We start from the raw sequence: 22,173 nt of genomic DNA, 5'->3' as shown, positions 1-22,173 counted from the left end.
ATTAGCAAACAACAAAAAATGTAATGTTGAAAGACATTTCAAGAGCAAGCACAAAGCATTTGCTGGAAAGTACGCTGGAGATGAGCAAAAAACTTTAGGTTACTGTTGTAACCCCGGTTCTCTGAGTAGCATGAGTGAGAAATCTCATTATGGGATACGCCCCTCGCGCGTATTCACAGAAGCACTTATAACAATTCGCCAGCCCTGATAGGCTGGCAGTCGTGACGTCCGCGTCAAGGTGCCGCACCTTAAATACGGTGGACGCGGCGTCACACGTCATTCAAAACAAGCACACCTCTTCTCGCTTCACCCCAGCAGCAAGAAGGGCGGTCTGGTGAGACATCTCACTCATGCTACTCAGAGAACCGGGGTTACGACAGTAACCTAAAGTTCTCTTTCTTAGCATTCCTTTCGATGTCTCACTATGGGATATGGAGACTCCCGTATTGCCAGACAAGCTTATCTCGGTGACTGACCACCAGTCCCCCCCTCACTTAGGAGTGGGGCTTAGCCCAGGACACAAACAACTGATCCCCTTTCTTAAAGTTCCTTGTCCTTTCCACATAAGTGTGTAAGGCACGGACAGGGCACAGCATGTGTAACCGCTGCTGCTCTGCAGAACCATAGGGAGGTGGTTGAAAAGCTGCCAGTTCCACTGGGGAGCAACAAACTTTGGAACAAAAGCAGGATTCGGCCTCAGTGTCACCCCAAGGTTCCCGGGGGTGAACCGCATACATGCTGGATGTACAGATAAAGCGTGAATATCACTCACTCATTTAGCTGTAGCCAAAGCCAATAACAGAGCCACCTTCAGGGATAACGTTTTCATGTCCACGTTATCCAGTGGTTCAAAAGGATGACTAGAGAGGGCACCAAGCACCACTGCTAGATCCCAAGATGGTGACATAGTCTTAGAGATGGGCAGCAACCTCCGTACACCCTTCATAAAAGGACAAACCAGGGGGTGTTGGCCCACTGGTTTTCAATCAAATCCAACATGGCAAGCGGAAATAGCTGCCAAGTAAACTTTGACAGTAGAAAATGCCCTCTTTTAATCAATCAAGTCCTGCAGGAAGGACAGGTTTGTACCAACTGGTCACTGAAAAGGGATTTCCTGTGCCCAAGCACACCAATCCTCAAACAATCTGGTTTTGTTATTTTCACTTTACATTAACACTTACAGTTTAGTGCAGTGTAATTGTTTGCCGTGATAATTAAATGCCAGTATGATAATAAATGACAATTTCAAACCATACAAACTGTAATGTTGTACTGTATTTAATAGGTTTACTTTAAAAAATATGATCTGTAGTAAACTGTAAGTGTAAATAACAAAACCAGTCATTATGACTTGTGAACGAATATAATTCACGTCTTTCTATACTAAAAACACAGAGTGTTCATTTCTCCGGGAGACAGTGAACGCCCTTCACTCCAGCTCCAGCGCTCCTCTACTGAACCAATGCAGGTCACGTGAAAAATGATCCAAAGACTCGTACCCGAAAGACCCAGTAGGGAAGTGAACGAATCAATTCTGCTTCCTTGACTGAGCCTATGGAACAATCCCGTTGCGCAGCCCCCCCCCCCCCCCCCCCCCCTGTTGAAATGAACGAGTGACTCGAAAAAAGATTCGTTCCTTTTACTGAACGAATCTGAACCGGGTCGGTAAAAAGATCCGAACTTCCCATCACTAGGAGATGCACCTCGCCCCATTATATCAGTCTGCGTGCAAGAGTGTGTAACTGTAGAGAACGTAGACCCCCCTGGCGATTTATATACGTCACCGTGGTCGTATTGTCCGTCCTCACCAACACATGATGCCCCCGGAGGAACGGCAGAAAATATTTCAGCGTCAGAAACACTGCCATTAACTCCAGATAATTTATATGGGCATGTTTGAGATCTGTGCTCCACATCCCATTCACGGATCTGCCCTCGAACACACCGCCCCAGCCTGACAGGCTGGCGTCTGTTGTCACCACTTTTCTGGCAGATATTGCGCCCATGCGCACACCCGCTGTCAACAGAGACGGCTGTTGCCATGGTCGCAGCGCGCTGACGCAGGACGCGCAAACCGTGACACTGCGGCGTCTGTGGCGCACAGGATCCAGTCTGAGAGAAGCCACCCAACGCTGGAAATCTCTCATGAACAGCCTGCCCAGCCTCACCACCAATATGGTTGAGGCCATCAGTCCCAGTAACCGGAGACACAGTCCGTACGTGACCAGACGTGTTACGGCAAAATGAGAGAGAGTGGACCTGAAAGTATGCACTCTCTCGGCTGATAGGCGAGCCGTGTAGGTCAGTGAATTTAACGTGAGACCCAGAAAGGCAATGTCCTGTCTCGGTGTTAACATGCTCTTTTCCCTGTTCACCACAAACCCCAGATCGGCTAGGTGTGCCAGCACAATGCCTGTGTGCGCCGCCGCCTCTTGCTCTGAGCCCGCCAGCAGCAGCCAGTCGTCCAGATAAGTGGCCACGCGTATGCCCCGCTCCCTGAGGGGGGCTATAGCGGCGTCGACACATTTCACAAACACCCTCGGGCTCAGTGACATGCTGAATGGGAGTACCAGGTACTCGTACACTGTGTCCTGGAAAGCGAACCTCAGATATCTCCTGTGCGGAGGATAAATGGGAATGTGAAAATATGCGTCTTTCAGATCGATTGATGTGAACCAGTCCCCGGCCGGATCAAACGTATCAGCGTTGAATGTGTCAGCATGCGAAACTTGTATTCACTATTCGTATGGCATTTTTGTTTAATAGAGCTGATATTTCTTCCCATAACACCCGGGCCGACTCTCCCTGCGCACGGGAAGCGATGAGGCCGCGGAAACGGGGAGGCATTGTGGCGAATTGAAGCCTGTAGCCTTTGGCCAGTGTTTTCAATATCCACTCTGACACTGTGCATGCTTTCCAACTCTCTAGCCTCAAAGTGAGGGTGGAGTGAAGCTCTGTCTGACACAGACGATCTCTGGGGGCCCGCACCAGCTGTACACCTCCGAGTATCACTGCGCATGCGCGGTCTGATAGGCTCGGGATGAGCGGAATGGGACGTTTCACCACAGGTGGGACGCTTCTTACCCCTTGTTAGGGGGGACAACAGTGTGCTCTGCACCTCTGTGTGTCGTTTTTAAGTTTTTTTGTTTTTGTAACCCTGCGCCCTCGGCTGTGAGCCTGGATGCGTCAGTGAAAAACTCTTTATTGACACAAACTGTGTGTGAGTGCTTGTGAGACATTGGTGTGGTGTTGAACAATCCCACATCTGAAACATGTCTCTTCGCCTCTTGAATGGGACGCACAAACTGAGCTCTGACAGTAACCTAAAGTTTTATTAAAGTTATTTATTCAAAGTAAGCCTACACATGCCATTGTATTTTGTTCTCCTCTTCATAAGAGGTCAAAATAATAACTAAAACTATAGTTTTTATATATTGTAAATATAAATTAAATGTAATAACAAAGCAATAGTGTTCCTAAGGCTTACCAACATAATATATATATAATACCAATGGCAACAATCATACTATGTGAGGGTGGGTGCATCAATATGTCTTGTAACAATAATTAACACAACCACCAGTGTGCCATCACTGGTGTTAAAAGGAACCATTTGAGATGGTTTGAACATCTAATTAGAGTGCCTCCTGAATTCCTCCTTGTGGAGTGGTCCAGGCACATCCACCTTGAAGAAGACAATAAGGCAACCCCACACCTGAGTGATTACCTATACTATATAATTTAAACAAGGTAGGCCTTGGAATAATCCAGGAAGATCTGCAGGACATGGATCGAGAGAAGGACACGGGATACCATCCTTGGCCTGTTGCCACTGAAAGGTCTAAAAGAAATGTGAGGAAATTAATGGTTGAATGGATAGAAGCCAAGAAAAATTGTGGTTACCTCCAGTCTGCAACACCATTAGATGAACTGTACTTACCGGGATTCTATGGCACGTTCCACAGACAGGGGGCAGTAGATCTTTTCATAGGTTGTCTCCTGTAGATGACAGTACTGATCAGCAGTGTTGGGAAGGATACTTTCAAAACGTATTCCATTACAGAATACAGAATACATGCCCAAAAATGTAATCTGTAACATATTCCATTACATTAACTAATCTGAGTAACGTATTCTGAATACTTGGAATACTTCCGGTTTGTATTGCATTTTTGAAGTGTATGATTGCGGCGTTGTTATAGTCAGTGGAGCAGCAGCAGTTTAAACTCTCTCTCCGCAAGATGCGGCGGGGCAGCTGGATGTCCGGCTCCCATCCACTCCCACCTCTGTGCCGGCCCCACCGGAGGCTGAACCCCCCCCCCCTGCGCCAAGGCTGCCTCGCGCCGTGCAGCGATCGTTTCGGCGTCGAGTCTATTTTTTGCGCTTGACGCGAGCGTATCTCTCCATGAAACACACTGAAAAATTATTTTAAACGATATTGATGACATATTATATGATATAAATGATAAAGTATGCATCCCATAGTTTGTTATCCCCTTCTGTTGTCCTGGAGTTTTAATTTTACCAATTTTACCGATCACATTATTAAATGCCCCCCTCTGCCCATCCACTACAGCCACACAAGCAGTCATAAAGATAAAAAGAGAGGGGGGGGGGGGCGGAGAATACGTAATTTACCCTCGACACCCGACATTGAACGGAGCAAACAGCGGAGAAGCTCTTGAAGATGGATGAAATTAAATTGCGACGCTGTTGCAGTTAATGTTGGAGAAACAAGTGACCATATGCTTTTATGCTACTGGGTCAACGGGTGATATTATCAGCGCTGCCCGGCGCTTCAGCGTCCGGTGTGAACCCGGCGTGCCTCGCTGGCCTCCTGCAGAGCCATGACAGCGGAGCTCTGGAAGCGCAGGTCGGTCTTCTCTCACCAGGTGCTGGAAGGGCAGCTTGCGGATCAGCAGCTCCGTAGATTTCTGGTAGCGACGGAACTCTCTCAGAGCCTCGGTCCCGGGCCTGTAACGGTCCCGGGCCGGTAGCGGTGAGGCTCCTTCACGCCGCCGGGGGCCCGGGCGCTCTTACGGCAGCCCTGGTCTCCAGCTGCTTCCTGGGGGCTTTGCCGCCGGTGGATTTACGAGAGAGTGAATAAACTCGAGAAGTACCGTCATGTAATCCACTGATTTCAACAATGTAACTGTATTCTGAATGCCATCTATTTAATTTGTAACTGTAACGGAATACAGTTACTCATAATTTGTATTCTAAATACGTAACGCCGTTACATGTATTCCGTTACTCCCCAACACTGCTGATCAGTGTGCACATTTACAGATACATGAACAATTAAGCCAGAAAAAGCATGACTGGTGCATGAGGCGCTACTGACTGTGACTCTGTGAGTGATGATGGTCTGCAGGGCTTCTGAGGAAATCTGCAACAAGGAGCCAACTCTTCTGGTCTCAGCATCGCTGAAGATGTGGGACACCTCAAAGGACTCATGCTGAAACAACACCTTAATGTATGAAACCACACCAAACTGGATTTGACTAACACTAAAACACACACACACACACACCTCATATGAGCTGAAGCAGATGTTGCCTAGCTGCAGAATTGAGGACAGAATTGCCCAAATTGTGGAGACCTGGTTAGCATGGAGTCCAATGGTCTCAAAGCAATGAACCAAAAGCTGGAAGTCCTGTTTGTCCTGCTTCCCATTCAACTTACAGGCAACACCCTAGTGAAGAACAGATAAAGAATGTATATATATATATATGCGTGTTACACATTTAATGAGTGACAAGGGAGCAAGACCATGTAAGAGAAAAGCCATAGATGATCATTCAGTGTTAACTATGTGTGCTGTACTTGATTTAGGTAGTAATAGGTCTCAGGTCCCTGTAGGTAGAGCTCCTGCTTGTCCCAGTCGTTCATCCCTGCTAGGATCTCATAAAATACATGGTAGTTCCTCTCCTCATTGGCCTTTAAGGGAAATGAGACCAGAACTAGACATTGGCATAAATGGAGTTTATGAACTGAAACGATGAATAAAAAAATAAACAATACAAGTAAATAATAGCAATTAACAGAACATTGAAAACAACACGATAGCAAATGTTTACATTGAGTTGTTGGAGTCTCTCTGTATGTGTAAATATTAACACACACACACTCCTGCATACAGAAGTTTTTCCTGCAGATTAGGATGTTGTTGTTTTTTTATATATATATTTTTGGGGCTTTTTATTGCCTTTAATGGATAGGAAAGCAAGCTTGTGAAGGGGGGACAGAGAGAGAGTGGGGAGGACATGCATAAATGGCCACATGTCGGAATCAAACCCAGGCCTCTGCGGGTTGAGGCCTTGCCTCGTGAGACTGTGTTTTAAGTTCATTTTTGCAGAAGAAGCAAGGCCCTTTTATCTAGGAACATAAATATGAAATCAGCCGTTTTTTATAACGATCAATTCTAGTGATTGCAAAACATCCAAGGAGCAGAAGCATTTGTTGACTAGCAGAGTAATGGGCCTCAGTGCAGTGGCGCTGCTAAGTGGAGCCAGAAGGGGCCACCTTGATACAGAAAAGGCTATAATTTGAGTTTGTCCTGATAAGCTTTAGGTGCAGCATGTTGATATTTGAATTGAAAACCTTATTTTGTAGATTTTAAATTGTAATAACACTAACAGGCTATAAGACTCTGTCTCATGTTTGTCTGACTGATTTTATCAATTGATGAAAAAGTATGTACACTGAAACTACTGATTGGCAGAGGCATACAACAGCAGTGAACCTAGTTGAACATTTGCTTTCCCAGTGAATGTAAAATGATGGACTCTTCCATGATTCCTATTTTGAACAAACACCACACCACACTTAATATTCTCACCTGAAATATAACCCTAGATTTCTCCAGGAGATATCTGGACAATGAGGTCCCGACAACAACACCACTTTTAACAAAGATAAGACATGGATAGCAAATAAAAAAGCTGAAACCAATTTAGATGAGAAGCAACAAAGAAACAATATGTGAAATATAAAATGATACAAAGGTTAAAATTAGCTGGACTCACTTGAGAATGTGGATGTGGAGGTACTTGCCAAAGCGACTGGAGTTGTCGTTGAGGATGGTCTTGGCATTGCCAAAACTCTCAAGAATTGGAAAGACCTTCATGGGCTGGTCAAAGAAGAGAAAATAAGGGAAGTGAATTAGGGATTTGAAGGACTGTAACATATACATAATGATGTGCATTGCTACCAACTCAAGTGTTTTTGTGCATTTCTGACCAATATTTACCTGTCGTAGATTGTTGTTTCTGCCCTGGTACATGGTGCTTAGGTAATGTACTATCAGCTTGGTTGCCTCTGTTTTCCCTGAACCACTCTGGCCACTACAGAAGAACATGAAGAATTTGTTTAACATGTAAGCATGTAAGCAAATTATTAATAAACACAAATAAGCTGGGGCTGATGGGAATGTCATTGGGTTTTCACGTATTGTAACATTGCAAGGTTTACGAAAAGTAAAGGCTGAAATATGCTACTCCCACTAGGTTGCGCACGGAGGGATGCAAGGATCCCACGGAATCTTTTTCATAAATGCTTCTCCAAAGGCTGTCCGTGCTGAAAACAATTCACCGCCAGAACAGTAGGTGGCGCAACGGAAGACGAGCTTAGAGAAGCCTACCTCATGATGTCTATATATAAGTAGAAGCAGTCCACGTTTGTTTATTTACCTTCTTTTTAAGTGGCGGTATTCTGATATACGGAATGAAACAGGAAGTTTGAGGTCCGGAAATGTGAAATTCCGGAAAAGACGGAAATTATGTTGTTAGCGGACCAATCACAGCCAAAGACCCTAGGCCAGGGGTATTCAACTAAAATTTAAAGAGGTCCAGTTTGAGAAAATTTCTTGAAGCAAAGGTCCGGAAGATCATAATTTCTAACTATTTAGTGTGATATATATTTAAGTAGCCTAGTAGTTGTATCAGCAACTGCATGTACTCAATACCTGACAGTCAAATCAAATGAATTCAGTACGATAATAAAACTTTTTGACAATATTTATTATCACGTAACATAGAACTGAACATATATGTATGATTGCAGGAATATATCATTAACTAAATAAAAGTAGGACTGCATTTCAAAATAAATAATAAATAAATAATAAATAAAAATGTGCAACTAAAGTGCTTAACTTCAGAAAAATAAAATAAAGGAAGCAAACGCTTGAATTTCCCTTTTTCTGTTTCACAACTTGACTTAACAGTCTCAACCAATTTCACAGATGATAACAATTGAACAGTTTTAGAATGACTGACTTCCCCTCTTACTATATCCCACTCCTCCACTTTTTTGCTCAGTGAGAGAATTGAGCTCTAGCTTGTCCTGCCAGGATTTTAAATCTGGGCCGGAATGGAGTCAGGGCCATTCTCATACATATGTGGAGGTGCTCATTAGTGAGCCTTGAACGATATTTAGTTTTGATAATGTTCATTGTGGAGAAAGCTGCCTCGCAGTTGTATGTTGAGCCAAACATGGTCAAGATGTGCAGGGCTACTTTCCTCAGAGCTGAGAAAGCTGTCTCTGAGACCATTTGGAGCCAGAAAGTGGAAGGGTCAGTTCTTGCAAACTGCTCTTTCAGGGCCACATCTGCTTGGAGATCAACCAATTGCATCTGGAGAGGCCCAGCGTTTACCCAGTTAAAGTGCTGTGTGACCTCCTTTGAGAACCCCCTGACATCTGTGATGAGAAATGGGTTCTGAATGAACATGGTGAGCGGCTGTCCAAAGCTGAAGCTGTCAAAACGGTTGCTGAAGTTTACAATCAGCTTATCAATAAAGCCAACAAACGCAGACACATCTCTCTGTCCCTGAACCTGTTCCTGCACTGCTGGGAAGTGTGCACAGTCTCCCTGCAGGTCTTCCTTGAACACCTCAAGTTTCCTCTGAAAGGAGCGGACAGCTGTCATCAGTTCACAAATTGAATTGTCCTTGCCCTGTAGCCTCAAATTCAGTTCCTTCAGATGCGAAGTGATATCAACCAAAAAGGCCACATTATCCATCTGTTTCTCATTTTCTAAAAAGAGAGAAAACTGTGTTGCCTTCTGACTTCTTAGCTCTGCCAAGAAAGCTGCAACTTCCCTTCTGATGGACCAAGAGCGCTCTAACACCCTGCCTTTACTGAGCCATCTCACATTATTGTGCAGCAAAAGGTCATCAGCATCGGCATCAACTTCTCTAAGGAATTCCCTTAGCATGCGATGCTGGTAGGAAGAGGATGCCCTGAGAAAATTGATCATTTTCATAATTGTGTTCATCCCCTCAGCATGCTCATCTGACAGGGAGGCGCAGAGGACAGATTGGTGAATAATACAATGGTAAGCTATGAGCTCAGGATTGTCCTCTTTCAGTCTTGCTACAGCTCCTTTCTCTCTCCCTGTCATTGCAGGGGCTCCATCTGTGGTAATTGAAACCACTTGTTGTGGATGTATCCCTCTCTTTTTTAACATTTCCTTAACAGCAAGGTAGATGTCTTCACCTCTTGTACTGGTCTGAAGGGGAGTGACACCTAACAGGTCTTCACAGAACGCTTTCTGGTCGGTGCTGAAAAACCTGACATATACCAACAGCTGAGCACTGTCACACACGTCAATGGACTCATCCACGGCTAAGCCTACACACGGTGCCTTCTTCATGGCTTCATCTAGCTGGGTTAGCACATCCTCAGTTAATAGTTCACTTCTCTTTGTGGCAGATGAGGCTGACATGGGTATTTGCTTTATTTTATCACCAACCTCTTGTTGTTGTTTTCCGTCAAAAAGTGTTTCGGCAACTGCACTCATGCATTCTTTGATAACCCCTCCATCAGTAAATGGCTTTTTGTGTTGACCCAAAATCCAAGCAACTCTTGAGGGAACACTCATGAGCACGTTGTTGGGCAGTGAATGAGTGGCTCAGGATCCTGGTGGACTGGTCATATTGGGCTCTGAGACCACTTATTTTCTGTGATCTCACTTCAGATTTAGGTGGGTATGTTTGTTCAAAACCTTTATGTTTTGTCTCATAATGGCGTTTCACATTGGCACTTTTAATAAGTGCCACAGTCTCTGAACATATGAGACACACTGGTTTAGTGCTCCCAGTGGGAAGAATGAACAGAAATTAGTCTGTCCATTCCGGATTGAATGCTCTATTTCCGCTGTCCACTTTTCTTTTTTTGGAGAGCGACATGTGTATCTTACGTTTTCTCCGGCTCACTCCTGTTTCTCTCCTTCTTTCCGGCTCACTCCTGTTTATTTTCCTTTTCTCCGTCTCACTCCTGCTTCTCTCCTTCTCTCCGTCTCACTCCTGCTTCTTTCCTTTTCTCCGTCTCACTCCTGCTTCTCTCCTTCTCACTCCTGCTTCTTTCCTTTTCTCCTTCTCACTCCTGCTTCTTTCCTTTTCTCCGTCTCACTCCTGCTTCTTTCCTTTTCTCCGTCTCACTCCTGTGTCTATACTTTTCTCCGTCTCACTCCTGCTTCTCTCCTTTTCTCCGTCTCACTCCTGTGTCTTTACTTTTCTCCGTCTCACTCCTGCTTCTTTCCTTTTCTCCGTCTCACTCCTGCTTCTTTCCTTTTCTCCGTCTCACTCCTGTGTCTTTACTTTTCTCCGTCTCACTCCTGCTTCTCTCCTTTTCTCCGTCTCACTCCTGTGTCTTTACTTTTCTCCGTCTCACTCCTGCTTCTCTCCTTTTCTCCGGCTCACTTCTCTGTTTCTCTCTACCCGTACCGCTATCTTTCCTTTTCTTTCTACCGTCTTTTCGTGTCTAACTTGCCTCTAACTCTGTCATCTGTCGGCAGCGTCGCAATGTTTACCGCCGTGAATGCACAGACTTGATTGGCTGAGTAGTATCACGTGGGATGGCTTTACTCGCATGCAATTGGTCAATGCGCTTCCTCATCCGCTAAACCACTACCGTAATAACTACAAAAGCTGCGCCTGTTAGAAAAAACGGAAGCTCCGCTAAACCACTACCGTAATGACTACAAAAGCTGCGCCGGTTAAAAAACAGAAGCGCCTTCTGTTCTGGCTGTAGGTCCGGGTCCGTAGGGGACGGCTTCTGGGTCCGGACCCGGACCGCGGTCCGCCAGTTAGTGACCCCTGCCCTAGGCTCTCCAAAATGCCCACGGATAGTTAGACAAATCAGAGGTACACGAAAAGCTCTCCGAGGCGCTCGGAGAGGACATTCCCCTGTCCCTGTCAGTCAAAACGGAGAAGCATATATCGGCCTTTAGTCCAGTCAGTACAAAAATTAGTCTTAGTCCTAAACTGAAGCTCCCTATTCACCACTGTCGCTTCATGTGGACAATTTATTGGTAAGTATGTTTTCAATAGATTGTCCACATAGAACGACACACACGCTGAGCAACCAGCTCTGGTTATTGGAATAGACATTGAAATTTTATAATATTTCCCTAAAACCCTCTTCTGTCTTATCACTTTTTAAATGACACTTGAATATACGATTATTGACTACTCTGATTCTGGATAGCAATTATATTACAGTCTGTGTTTATCAGAAGATACTGGAAACAATTAACAGCCATGTATCAGTTCAATACAGGAAAGTTATCAAAACTTAACTCCCACACTAGTTGACAACTTTGATAATAGTACAGCAACTTCAATACAAACAACCCCAATCAGAGGAGATTAGCTCCATGGTATAATTCTCAAACACCTGTTTTATAACAGACAGTAAGCTGGAGAGGAAGCGGCTTTCCACCACCCAGGATGATTTCCGCCAAGTCTGGAGAGATAACAATATAAATAACAAGAAAGCTCTCAGAAATGCCTGAAGAATGCTTCCTATTATTCATTATTGAGAGAATAAAATAAGAACAACTCCATGTTCCTCCTCAGCACTTTAGCCAGGCTGAAAAAGAGTCACACCTCTACTGATCCATCTATTCCTCTAACTCTCAGGAACAATGGTTTCGTGAGCTTCTTTACAAATAAAATTATAACCATTGTTGAGGAATTTTTGACCATCCTGTCTATGCCACATATATAATGTATAGGGATGGGTATCGGGTTTTTTTTCTTCCTTTCCGGTGCCTGAACCGATACTTAAGACGCTTTTGTGAAACCTTTCTCGGCGTGGTCTTCGTTCCTCCTGCCCCCAGCCTTTCCAAGCCGACCCAGAGCCAGTCGCGGCGCACCGCCATGGAGGAAATGCGCCCGGGCGGGGAAAAGCCAGCGCGGGGGAGAGGTCTTCCAAGGAGATCCTCCCACACCTGCACGGAAGCCCTGACGCACGCATAACGCGAGCAGCGCGAAGACAATTGTTTGTGCACCGGCGGCCGCACTCGACTCATGCGAGGGCCCGACGGGAGGCGCCCCTTCCCGTGAAGGAAGGAGTGGAAGTGTGAGGAGGCGGGAGGAACAAAGACCTCAGTCTTCAATTGGCTCAGGCATCGAAATGAGGCACCGAAATCTGCGTTGCATTTCGGTCCGGGTAGGTACCGGTTGTATTGGAACCGGTTCTCGGTACCCAACCCTAATTATGTATATAGTATATATTACACATTATATCTGTACAGGAGAATAGTGCCTGTCTAACTCCAAACATACTCCCTTCTCTCTTAAATCACTACAAAAGGTCAGGTTATAGATAAAGGACCAACCAACAGTACATTGAAGTGTCTACGTTGAGGGACTTTCATATCTACTCAGATGCGCCAGAAAGAGAGGCACCAACTTCAACTCTTTTGCATATTTCACCAGTGGAAAGACGTAAGGACACAATGTGATTCAGGAGTGACTACTGTTGGGATTGCAAATTTTTAACTATAGTCTGTGTCTGATTGAACTCCAACCAAATAAAGATATAAGCATTTCAAATTATATTTGTACTCTTAACATAAAAGATATGAGTAGTTTTAGCTAGATATAAGGCCTTGGTACAAATGATTTTATAATAACCTTTTCCTCTCCTTATGTTTAATCTACAAATTATAAATGTGTGTGCGTCACAATGATGGTCAGTCTCACAGCTGTCCTGATAGGAGAGACTAGAGAGAGTTTGTTATGGCTCATTTGGTGCAGCCGAGATGGCAAGGAGCAGGACATTTTCTACTCAAGGCTAGGTTAGGAAACAACATCAGGATAGAGTTCAGAATCAGAATCAGGTTTATTGGCCAAGTAAGTTCGCACAAACAGGGAATTTACAATACGAACAGTCACAAAAACAATACAAAATACAAACAGTGCGACAGTCTAAGAAAAGAAGTGCAGGTATAACACGGTATGTGAATAACGGTTATACAGTGAAGTGAAATAAGATAACCATAATTAAATATAACTTTAATATATATTATATATAATATAATATAATTTCGGGAGAAACTGTACAGTGTTTATTATAAAGATCCAGGGTTATTGCACAGTGTCAGTGTGCCTAGCAACTATCAGAGTAGTAGGAACGTCATTGGCAGTATCTCCCTGTCTACTTCCGTATTCGAAAAGTCAGGAGGATGGATTGCGCGTGCGCACTTCCGAGGAGGAGGAACGAAGAACTACGGTTATAAAATGAACAGATGCCAGATGTTCATGGTGCTCTGATACAACTAGTGTACTGGAGGCCCATTGCTTTGCTGTAACCTGTTCATTGTTTCCTAAATAAATACTTTGAGCAAACCGAATTCGGCTCTTCTTCTCTTAAAGGATAAACGAACACGCGTTTAACACTACTTAAGGCTTAACTGCCCAAATGGATGCAAACACCTACATGTAAAAGAGAGTGACAGCGATTGTAGCCATTCATGGATGTGCTGTTGGAATGGGTGACGCAAGTAGAGGGAGATATATCGGGATGCTGTGGGAGACATCTTTAGACTTAAGGGTGACAAGCTGGATGAACTTCGTAGCAGGATGGCTTTTCAACGGGACATCAAGTTTTGTAACGTGATGGTTTTCACGGAGACTTGGCTGGACCCCTCGATCCCGGATTCCGCCATTGTTCCCGAGGGGGTCTCCATTCACCGCCAGGACTGGACAATTAACTCGGGGAAGAGCAAGGGAGGAGGTGTCTGCTTCATGGTGAACAATCTGTGGTGCTCGGATGTGGAGACTATTTCTTCGGGCTGTCCTCCAGACCTGGAGCACCTCATGATCAGATGACGGCCTTATTACATCCCGCGGGAGTTCACATCGGTCATCATAACAGCTGTGTACATCCCGCCACACGCAGACACCAACCTGGCGCTGGACGAGCTGCATGCGGTTATCGACAGGACAGAGACATCACGGCCCGAGGCTGCGTTTATTGTGGCCGGGGATTTTAACAACGCCAAGATGAGGAAAGTCCTGCCGAGATACTAACAGCACATCAGCTGTCTGACGCGCGGCGCGAAACACGCTGGACCATGTTTACACTCCCTTCCGGGGTGCGTATAAGGCCCTCACCCCCCCCCATTCGGCAAATCAGATCATGTTTCAGTTCTGCTGCTGCCTTCCTATAGGCAGAAACTGAAGCGTGACAGACCGGTGACTCGGACCATTCAGCGGTTGACCAACCAATCAGACCCGGCTCTTCAGGACTGCTTCAGGAAGACGGAGTGGTGCGTGTTCCAGGATGACGACATCAACACGTACACGGACGCGGTCATCTGCTACATCAGCAAATGCATCGATGACGTCGTACCCAGGAATTCTGTACGAACATTTCCAAACCAGAAGCCCTGGATTAATTGTGACGTCCATGCTAAACTAAAAGCAAGGACCGTTGCCTACGTCTCAGGGGATCTGGAGGAATACAGGAAGTCCAGGTACTCGCTCCGGAGTGCTATTAGCAGTGCTAAGAGACTGTACAGGGACAAAGTGGAGTCCCAATACAAGGGCATGTGGGCTGGACTGAGAACCATCACAGACTACAAAGCCTAGACCATGCTGATGTTGTGTCTGCATCTCTCCCAGAGGATCTGAACACTTATTACGCCCACTTTGAGAGCAGCCCCCCGGCTGTGGAGATCGAAGAGGCCCAGGAGGACCGCTGCCCCCCCGTCATATCCAGGGCAGACGTGTGGAGATCTCTCAACCGGATCAACACACGCAAGGCACCTGGACCTGATGGCATCCCTGGCCGAGCTCTCAAGTTGTGGGCAGATCAGCTGGCAGATGTGTTCACAGACATCTTCAACATGTCTCTGCTCCAGTCTGTAGTCCCCGCATGTTTCAAGAAGACCATCATTGTCCCTGTTAACAAGAAAACTAAAATCCTCTGCCTGAATGACTACCGCCCAGTAGCACTTACTTCCATCATAATGAAGCGCTTTGAGCGGCTAGTCCAACCCTTCATCACCTCCTCCCTCCCTGACTCTCTGGATCCTCTGCAGTTTGCCTACAAGCCAAATAGGTCGACTGCAGATGCCATCTCCCTCACCCTCCACACTGCCCTCTCCCACCTGGACCAGAGGGACACATATGTGAGAATGCTGTTCATCGACTACAGTTCATCATTCAACACCATTGTGCCCCTGAAGCTCGTCACCAAGCTCAGAGACCTTGGGCTCAACATCGCCCTCTGTGAGTGGATACTGAACTTTCTGACGGGCAGGCCACAGGCGGTGCAGATCGGCAGCTCCACATCCTCCACCCTGACCCTCAACACCGGTGCCCCCCAGGGCTGCGTGCTCAGTCCTCTCCTGTACTCCCTGTTCACGCATGACTGCGTGGCCACCCACAGCTCCAACACTATTGTCAAGTTCGCTGACGACACCACAGTCATAGGCCTGATCACCGGCGACGATGAGAAGGCCTACAGAGAGGAGGTCAGAGTCCTGACATCTTGGTGCCAGGACAATAACCTCCATCTCAACGTCGGCAAAAAGAAGGAGCTGATCGTGGACTACAGGAAGGGACAAGGAGTGGAACACGCCCCCCTCTTCATCAACGGGACCACGGTGGAGCGAGTCAGCAGCTTCAAGTTCCTCGGGGTCCACATCAGTGACGACCTGACATGGACCCATCACACAGACTCCATCAGGAAGACAGCCAGACAGCGGCTCTTCTTCCTCCGCAGGCTGCGGAGGCTCCACATGGATGCCAGGATCCTCTGCAACTTCTACAGGTGGCATATTTGCGTATTTGCACTACTGCACAAATTGCACTATTGTTGTTTTATTTTTCTCTTCACATATATATTTAGATATATATATTTTATTTTCCATTTAAAATGTTTGATATTCTTTTTTATTCTATTTCATACTATTTCTATTTTTATTTTATTTGTTTTGGTTGTAATTACTTGAGCATTGCTTAAAGAGAGCCTGTGACTCAAGTATTTCATTGGCAGCAACTGCTTCATTTTATCTCTGTGCATTTGACAATAAAAATCTTGAATCTTGAATCGTGAATCTTTAACTAGGGCTGCCATGATTAGTCGACGTCATCGATGACATCGACACTGAAAATGCTTCGACATCAATATTTTAAGTCAACGCATCGGACCCACACAAATTATGAATTTACCTTTTAGATTACGTTTCAATTCATTATAACAAATGTTCTTCTTCAATATCACTTTGTGACGCCGGGTTTACACCGGACGCAAAAGCACTGCGCAGCTCCGCGCAGCTCTATTCTGAAGCACGCTGGCGCCCGGCTGTTCACACGGGAAGCGCATTTCTCAGCGCCGGTCAGCCCGCGATTCTGCTTCCTCCACTTGTTGTTGTATGTAACCCGTTAAATGTACTGGTTAATGATGATGGTCTTCATAGCCCCCCCCCCCTCTCTCTTTCCCTCTTCCTCTCACTGTCTATCTGCTTCTGTGCTGGTAGTGGATGTGCAGAGGGGGTCATTTAATTCTATGATCAGGGAAATAAAAACTCCAGGACAACAGAAGGGGAATACAAAGTATGGAATGCATATTTGATCATTTATATCATATAAAATATTAATATCGTTTAAAATCATTTTCCAATGTCTTTCCTGGAGCGTTACGCTCGCGGCGAGAGAAAAAAAAAGACTGGTATCGTTCAATGTTATTCACAACAGTTGATTGATATGTAGGTTTAGCTTATAGGAAGCCCTTGTGTTGGATGTTGTGGACCAATAGGAGGAGGCAATGAATGTGGGGGGCGGGGTCAGACACGGAAGTGACGACCCGAATAGAGATGTCAGCATTAGTAGACAGTCTGTCTCACACACTCTATTAAACGAACTCGACACCGTAACCATCAGTGCAGGGCGCGAGGTGCATCGCAGCCCATGTGAACCGCACAAAGGTTTAACAGAGGGGCGGAGAGGAGGCGCCGGGCTTTCTTTGGCGCTGCGGGGTGCGGCGCGGCGCTATGAAAATCAAATGGTCAATATGATTTTTTTGGAGGAAAATTAATCGTTTAGATCAGGGGTCTTCAACGTTTTTCAGGCCAAGGACCCCCAAACGGGTGGAGAGATTGAGCAGGGACCCCCTACTATATATATTGTATAAAATTGTGTTTTATATTAAACTGGGCCTAGTGCCATGTATAAACATAACTACCCTGATATTGTGCATTCAATACTAAGCTATTCAAATATTACACGGGTTCATATATTCATGTTTTTAATTTAAACATGTGCATGGTACAGGGTGGCCATGACACTGCCATTTATAAACATACAGTGGGTACAGAAAGTATTCAGACCCCTTTAAATTTTTCACTCTGTTTCATTGCAGCCATTTGCTAAAATCAAAAAAGTTCATTTTATTTCTCATCAATGTACACTCAGCACCCCATCTTGACAGAAAAAAACTGAAATGTAGAAATTTTTGCAAATTTATTAAAAAAGAAAAACTGAAATATCACAATATCAACTGACTTCTCCCACGATTGCCCAGTTTGGCTGGACGGCCAGGTCTAGGAAGAGTTCTGGTCGTCCCAAACTTCTTCCATTTAAGGATTATGGAGGCCACTGTGCTCTTAGGAACCTTGAGTGCTGCAGAAATTCTTTTGTTACCATGGCCAGATCTGTGCCTTGCCACAATTCTGTCTCTGAGCTCCTTGGGCAGTTCCTTCGACCTCATGATTCTCATTTGCTCTGACATGCACTGTGAGCTGTAAGGTCTTATATAGACAGGTGTGTGCCTTTCCTAATCAAGTCCAATCAGTTTAATTAAACACAGCTGGACTCCAATGAAGGAGTAGAACCATCTCAAGGAGGATCAGAAGAAATGGACAGCATGTGAGTTCAATATGAGTGTCACAGCAAAGGGTCTGAATACTTATGATATATATTAGGGCTGGGCAAGTTAACTCATTTTAATCGAGTTAACTCAAGTGATGAGTTAACTCGATTGTTTATCCGCCAATTATTTTCTTTGTTCCTGTTCTGCAGCAGTCAGCAACAGACTTTCACAAAATAAAAGCCTGACTTTCACAATAAAACAATAAATAATCAAACCTGAGTTAATGCGAGATAAAATAATTAATCAAGTTAACTCATCACTTGAGTTAACTCGATTAAACGAGTTAACTTGCCCAGCCCTAATATATATATATATATTCTGTCAAGATGGGGTGCTGAGTGTACATTAATGAGGAATAATATGAACTCTTTTTATTTTTGCAAGTTGCTGCAATGAAACAAAGAGTGAAATATTTAAAGGGGTCTGAATACTTTCCGTACCCACTGTACATCTTGCATACAACACTGAGCTAATAAAGTAATTCACAGATTCATGTTTTTATTTTAAACATACATGTAGAAGAGACAGTGAATCCTCAAGCTATCTGTGGATGGCACACATACTCCCACATTAGTGAGATGTCGGACCCTGATGGGTAGCACACAACTTATCTAATCTTGGATGGATGGAGGTTGTCAGGCAGAGGCTCAAATCAGCCTCACAATATGTAAGATGCATGTTAATGTGTTTTGAAAGACATTTAAATTCGTGAAAAAAAAAAAATATATATATATTATAAAAAATTTAAAAAATTGTCTTATCAACCAAAGATTTCGCGACCCCCCTGCAGTACCTCCGCGGACCCCCTAGGGGTCGCGGACCCCCTGTTGAAGACCTCTGACTTAGAGGAATAATATATATTAAGATTTGAATACACATACTTGTTCAAGGCCAGCTTTTTATCCATTTGCATGATTTGTTGTCAATGAAACACTATATCACAGGCCTTCTTCTTTCCATTTTGGAAAGATAAAACTACTTGGCAAAACTACATATCAATATACTTTCAAACTAATATAATCGAGTTTCCTGTCAGTACCTTATAATGATGCACTGCTCCTGTGTTGAGGCCTGAGACTGTGTGAAGGTGTCCTCAGCTATGGCATACACATGGCTGAAGCAGAGAACAACAGAAAGGCAAACATAGTTGTGTTTCAAGAGAGACGATTTAGTATGTTGTGCAATCTGAGAAGTATTTTCTTACGGTGGGTTTTTCTGCTGCTGTTTCCCCTGATATTGCTGTCTCAGCTCAGCTGTGTAGATGTTAAGAAGCTTATAGGGGTTAATGGAAAGTAGCATGTTTCCAATGTATGTCTAGGGGAAAAGATGAAAAACATTCAATGAATCTACATATTAAAATGATAGCTTGCATTTATATAGCGCCTTTCAAGGGACCCAAGGACGCAAACAAATCATGTAATTTTCAAGGAAAATTTCTAAAAACAATTTTGACAAGCTTTGTAGGTAAATTGTTGCAAAATATCGGCGCTGATAATAGTAGTTTAGTTATGGTTGTATCTGACTTGATTTATTTATTTATACCAACATAATAACAGCTTTTTGGCTTCAAATTTATCTAGCATGAATACATTTTGTCATCTCTCTTGCTGGTTCCTTACCATGTTGGCTGAATGCCAAATGCTGGCTGGCTGAATACCATGAAAAATAATAAAGTATAAAGATAAAGTGTATGCAGAGTAATGTAGAATATTCTTATTTGAATGGAAATGAGAATAAAATATACTTAAAATAGGCAATTTACAAGAGAGAAACAAATTTTTTTTAAAAGCAAGCAGAAATGATAAAGGGATTAATATGAGATATTGAACATCATATTGAATATTGCACATTATATTACAATAATAAGATTGTGGTAATAATTGCATACCATCACAATGTATTTGAATGTTTCCAAGTATATATGTCTACTTCGAGGTACACATGTGTTCTGCTAGACATCGGTAGAGACTATGAAAAACCTACAGCTCATCAGAAACTTCGCAACCTTGGTTTGTTTTGCTGAATGCCAACATCATCGGATCCGACTGCTGTCCCTGACTGGGTAAAGAGACGCCGCAAGCGGTGTGAGAGAAAGTGCGGAAATTTACAGGCTACGCTAGCAGCAAACCTGAACCGACCGGCAATTCCATCTGCTCACAAATGTTCACTCCATTAACACGTAGCGCAACATTATGGACTGCTGGGGGGGGCGCGAACACTCTCCAGGGGGGGCGTGATGTCACAGACGGAGAAAAAAAAAAAAAAAGACCGCCGACCTGTCACTTGTTAGTGAAAGCTCCCTCAGTGGCGAAATGCAAGGGGCTTGACTGACACAAACAAATCAAATACTGTTTCGTTCCTGATCCACCAATCAAAAGGGGAGTGTTATCATTTGAACGCGAGTTGCACGTATGCTTCCGCGTATAAAAGGAACTGCAGGGATGGTCAGCGCTCACCCTCACTGAGACGACACCCTGCAGAGTTTGCTCTGGGGGGGGGCCCAGCTTGCAAATGTTTGAGAAAAAATAAGGCGTATCGCATTAAGTGTATAATCGTGTGGTAGGTACATTTGCATTTTGCTTTTGTTGTCATAAAGTTTATATTATAATAAGGTCACGTGCCGTTATTTCGCTAGTAATGTCGCTTTTTCCTCTACAGGTGCACCTGTGGTAATTGTGCCATGATGCCAGCCGATAGACAGAACGTGTGCTGCATGGAGACACACAAGTTAGACTATCAAATAATCTGCACAAAGTCGTTATGTTGTGGTACCAAAGTGTCTTGTTTTTTTCTGCTCATCAGGTTCTTAAGAGGATAAACCAAGTTCAGTCCCCCACAAACTGCATGATAGAGCATCCTGGCCTGGAACATGTGTGCTTGAATGTCTATTCTCTTCAAAATGCTTACAACATGCATCAGGCTGACTATGGGCCTTTGAAGCTCAGACTATACCGGCACGTTAGAAATGATTATTTGTATAGCACCTTTCATACAAAAAATGAAACTCAAAGGGCTTTACATCCAAAATAGATTAAAAATAAAAACATGTTAAATGTTTTTTTTTAAGCAGATTTTATAAGACATAAGACATTTGAAGGAAATAGCAAAAACTAAATTATGAGCATGCAGGAGTAAGATCTAGTCAAAGGCTGAAGAAAAAATTGTTTTTTTAAGTCTTCTGTAAAAGGCATGTGTGAAGCTATTAAACATGTATTATCATTGTGTTTGGTCAGTAATGAAACTTACATAAATACAGTCGCAGTGGAACCTCTTCTTCAAATTCAAAATCACAGAGCTCTCACAAACCTCTCTAAGAACATAGAGAAACAGGTTAAAACTATGCATAAATGTACCTTCTCTGGATATAAAAACATTTTTTCAAAATCTGAAGTGCCTCTAGATGGGTGGCTTTATGTCCCCAGCTCTCCTTTTCCCTTTCCTATCTTCACAGGACTTGTGTGTGGGATTATCGATTAAAAGGAGATTCACCAGATGTTCAAAGCCAATTTAATGTCTTTATTTTTTCAAATCAAACAGGACCTGGAAAATTGGACCTCTCACTTTACCTCCTGGCTAGGCAGAATTTCACTTCTAAAAAGGAATGTTATCCCTTGCTTGCTCTACTGAATGAGAATGATACCTATTTATTCACACATTAAATAATTAGCTGGTTCTTACATGGCTTGTGGAGTAACCTTTTTTATTTGATTATTGAAGTAAATTAAAACATCCCAAAAAACTTTGTATTGTGATGTGTGTGTGTGTGTTTAAACTCACTTCAAATGAGATAGATCTTCCACCTCATCCACCTCTACAGGTATTCTGCTTCCTGGCATTACCGCCTGAAAAAGACAGCGACATTTACATTACTTTCTTACCTGAGGACAAACAATTTCCAACAATTTAGTTATTCTCTTCTCTCCACAGCCAGCATTGAATTTAATTTGATTTTTTCAAAATGTGAATTAGAGCCTTTTATGTGTTTCGATTCTGCACTTATCTGAT

The 22,173-nt window shown here is 43.9% G+C and overlaps 1 protein-coding gene across 1 annotated transcript in view; it reads right to left on the bottom strand.

Moving 5' to 3' along the window:
- Positions 1 to 22,173, bottom strand: part of myo15b (myosin XVB) — a 109,662-nt gene that overhangs the window by 84,156 nt on the left and 3,333 nt on the right. The window contains 11 exon segments of the mRNA XM_061094468.1: positions 3,941 to 3,999; positions 5,345 to 5,458; positions 5,534 to 5,695; positions 5,827 to 5,940; positions 6,842 to 6,905; positions 7,029 to 7,132; positions 7,253 to 7,346; positions 19,208 to 19,282; positions 19,373 to 19,482; positions 21,415 to 21,478; positions 21,946 to 22,010. Coding sequence (XP_060950451.1) covers positions 3,941 to 3,999; positions 5,345 to 5,458; positions 5,534 to 5,695; positions 5,827 to 5,940; positions 6,842 to 6,905; positions 7,029 to 7,132; positions 7,253 to 7,346; positions 19,208 to 19,282; positions 19,373 to 19,482; positions 21,415 to 21,478; positions 21,946 to 22,010 — 1,025 coding nt within the window.

This window comes from Limanda limanda, chromosome 21, assembly GCF_963576545.1.
Source record: "Limanda limanda chromosome 21, fLimLim1.1, whole genome shotgun sequence".
NCBI lineage: Eukaryota > Metazoa > Chordata > Actinopteri > Pleuronectiformes > Pleuronectidae > Limanda > Limanda limanda.
The sequence above is the reverse complement of the archived record's forward strand: the minus strand, read 5'-3'. Positions and strand labels throughout refer to the sequence as shown.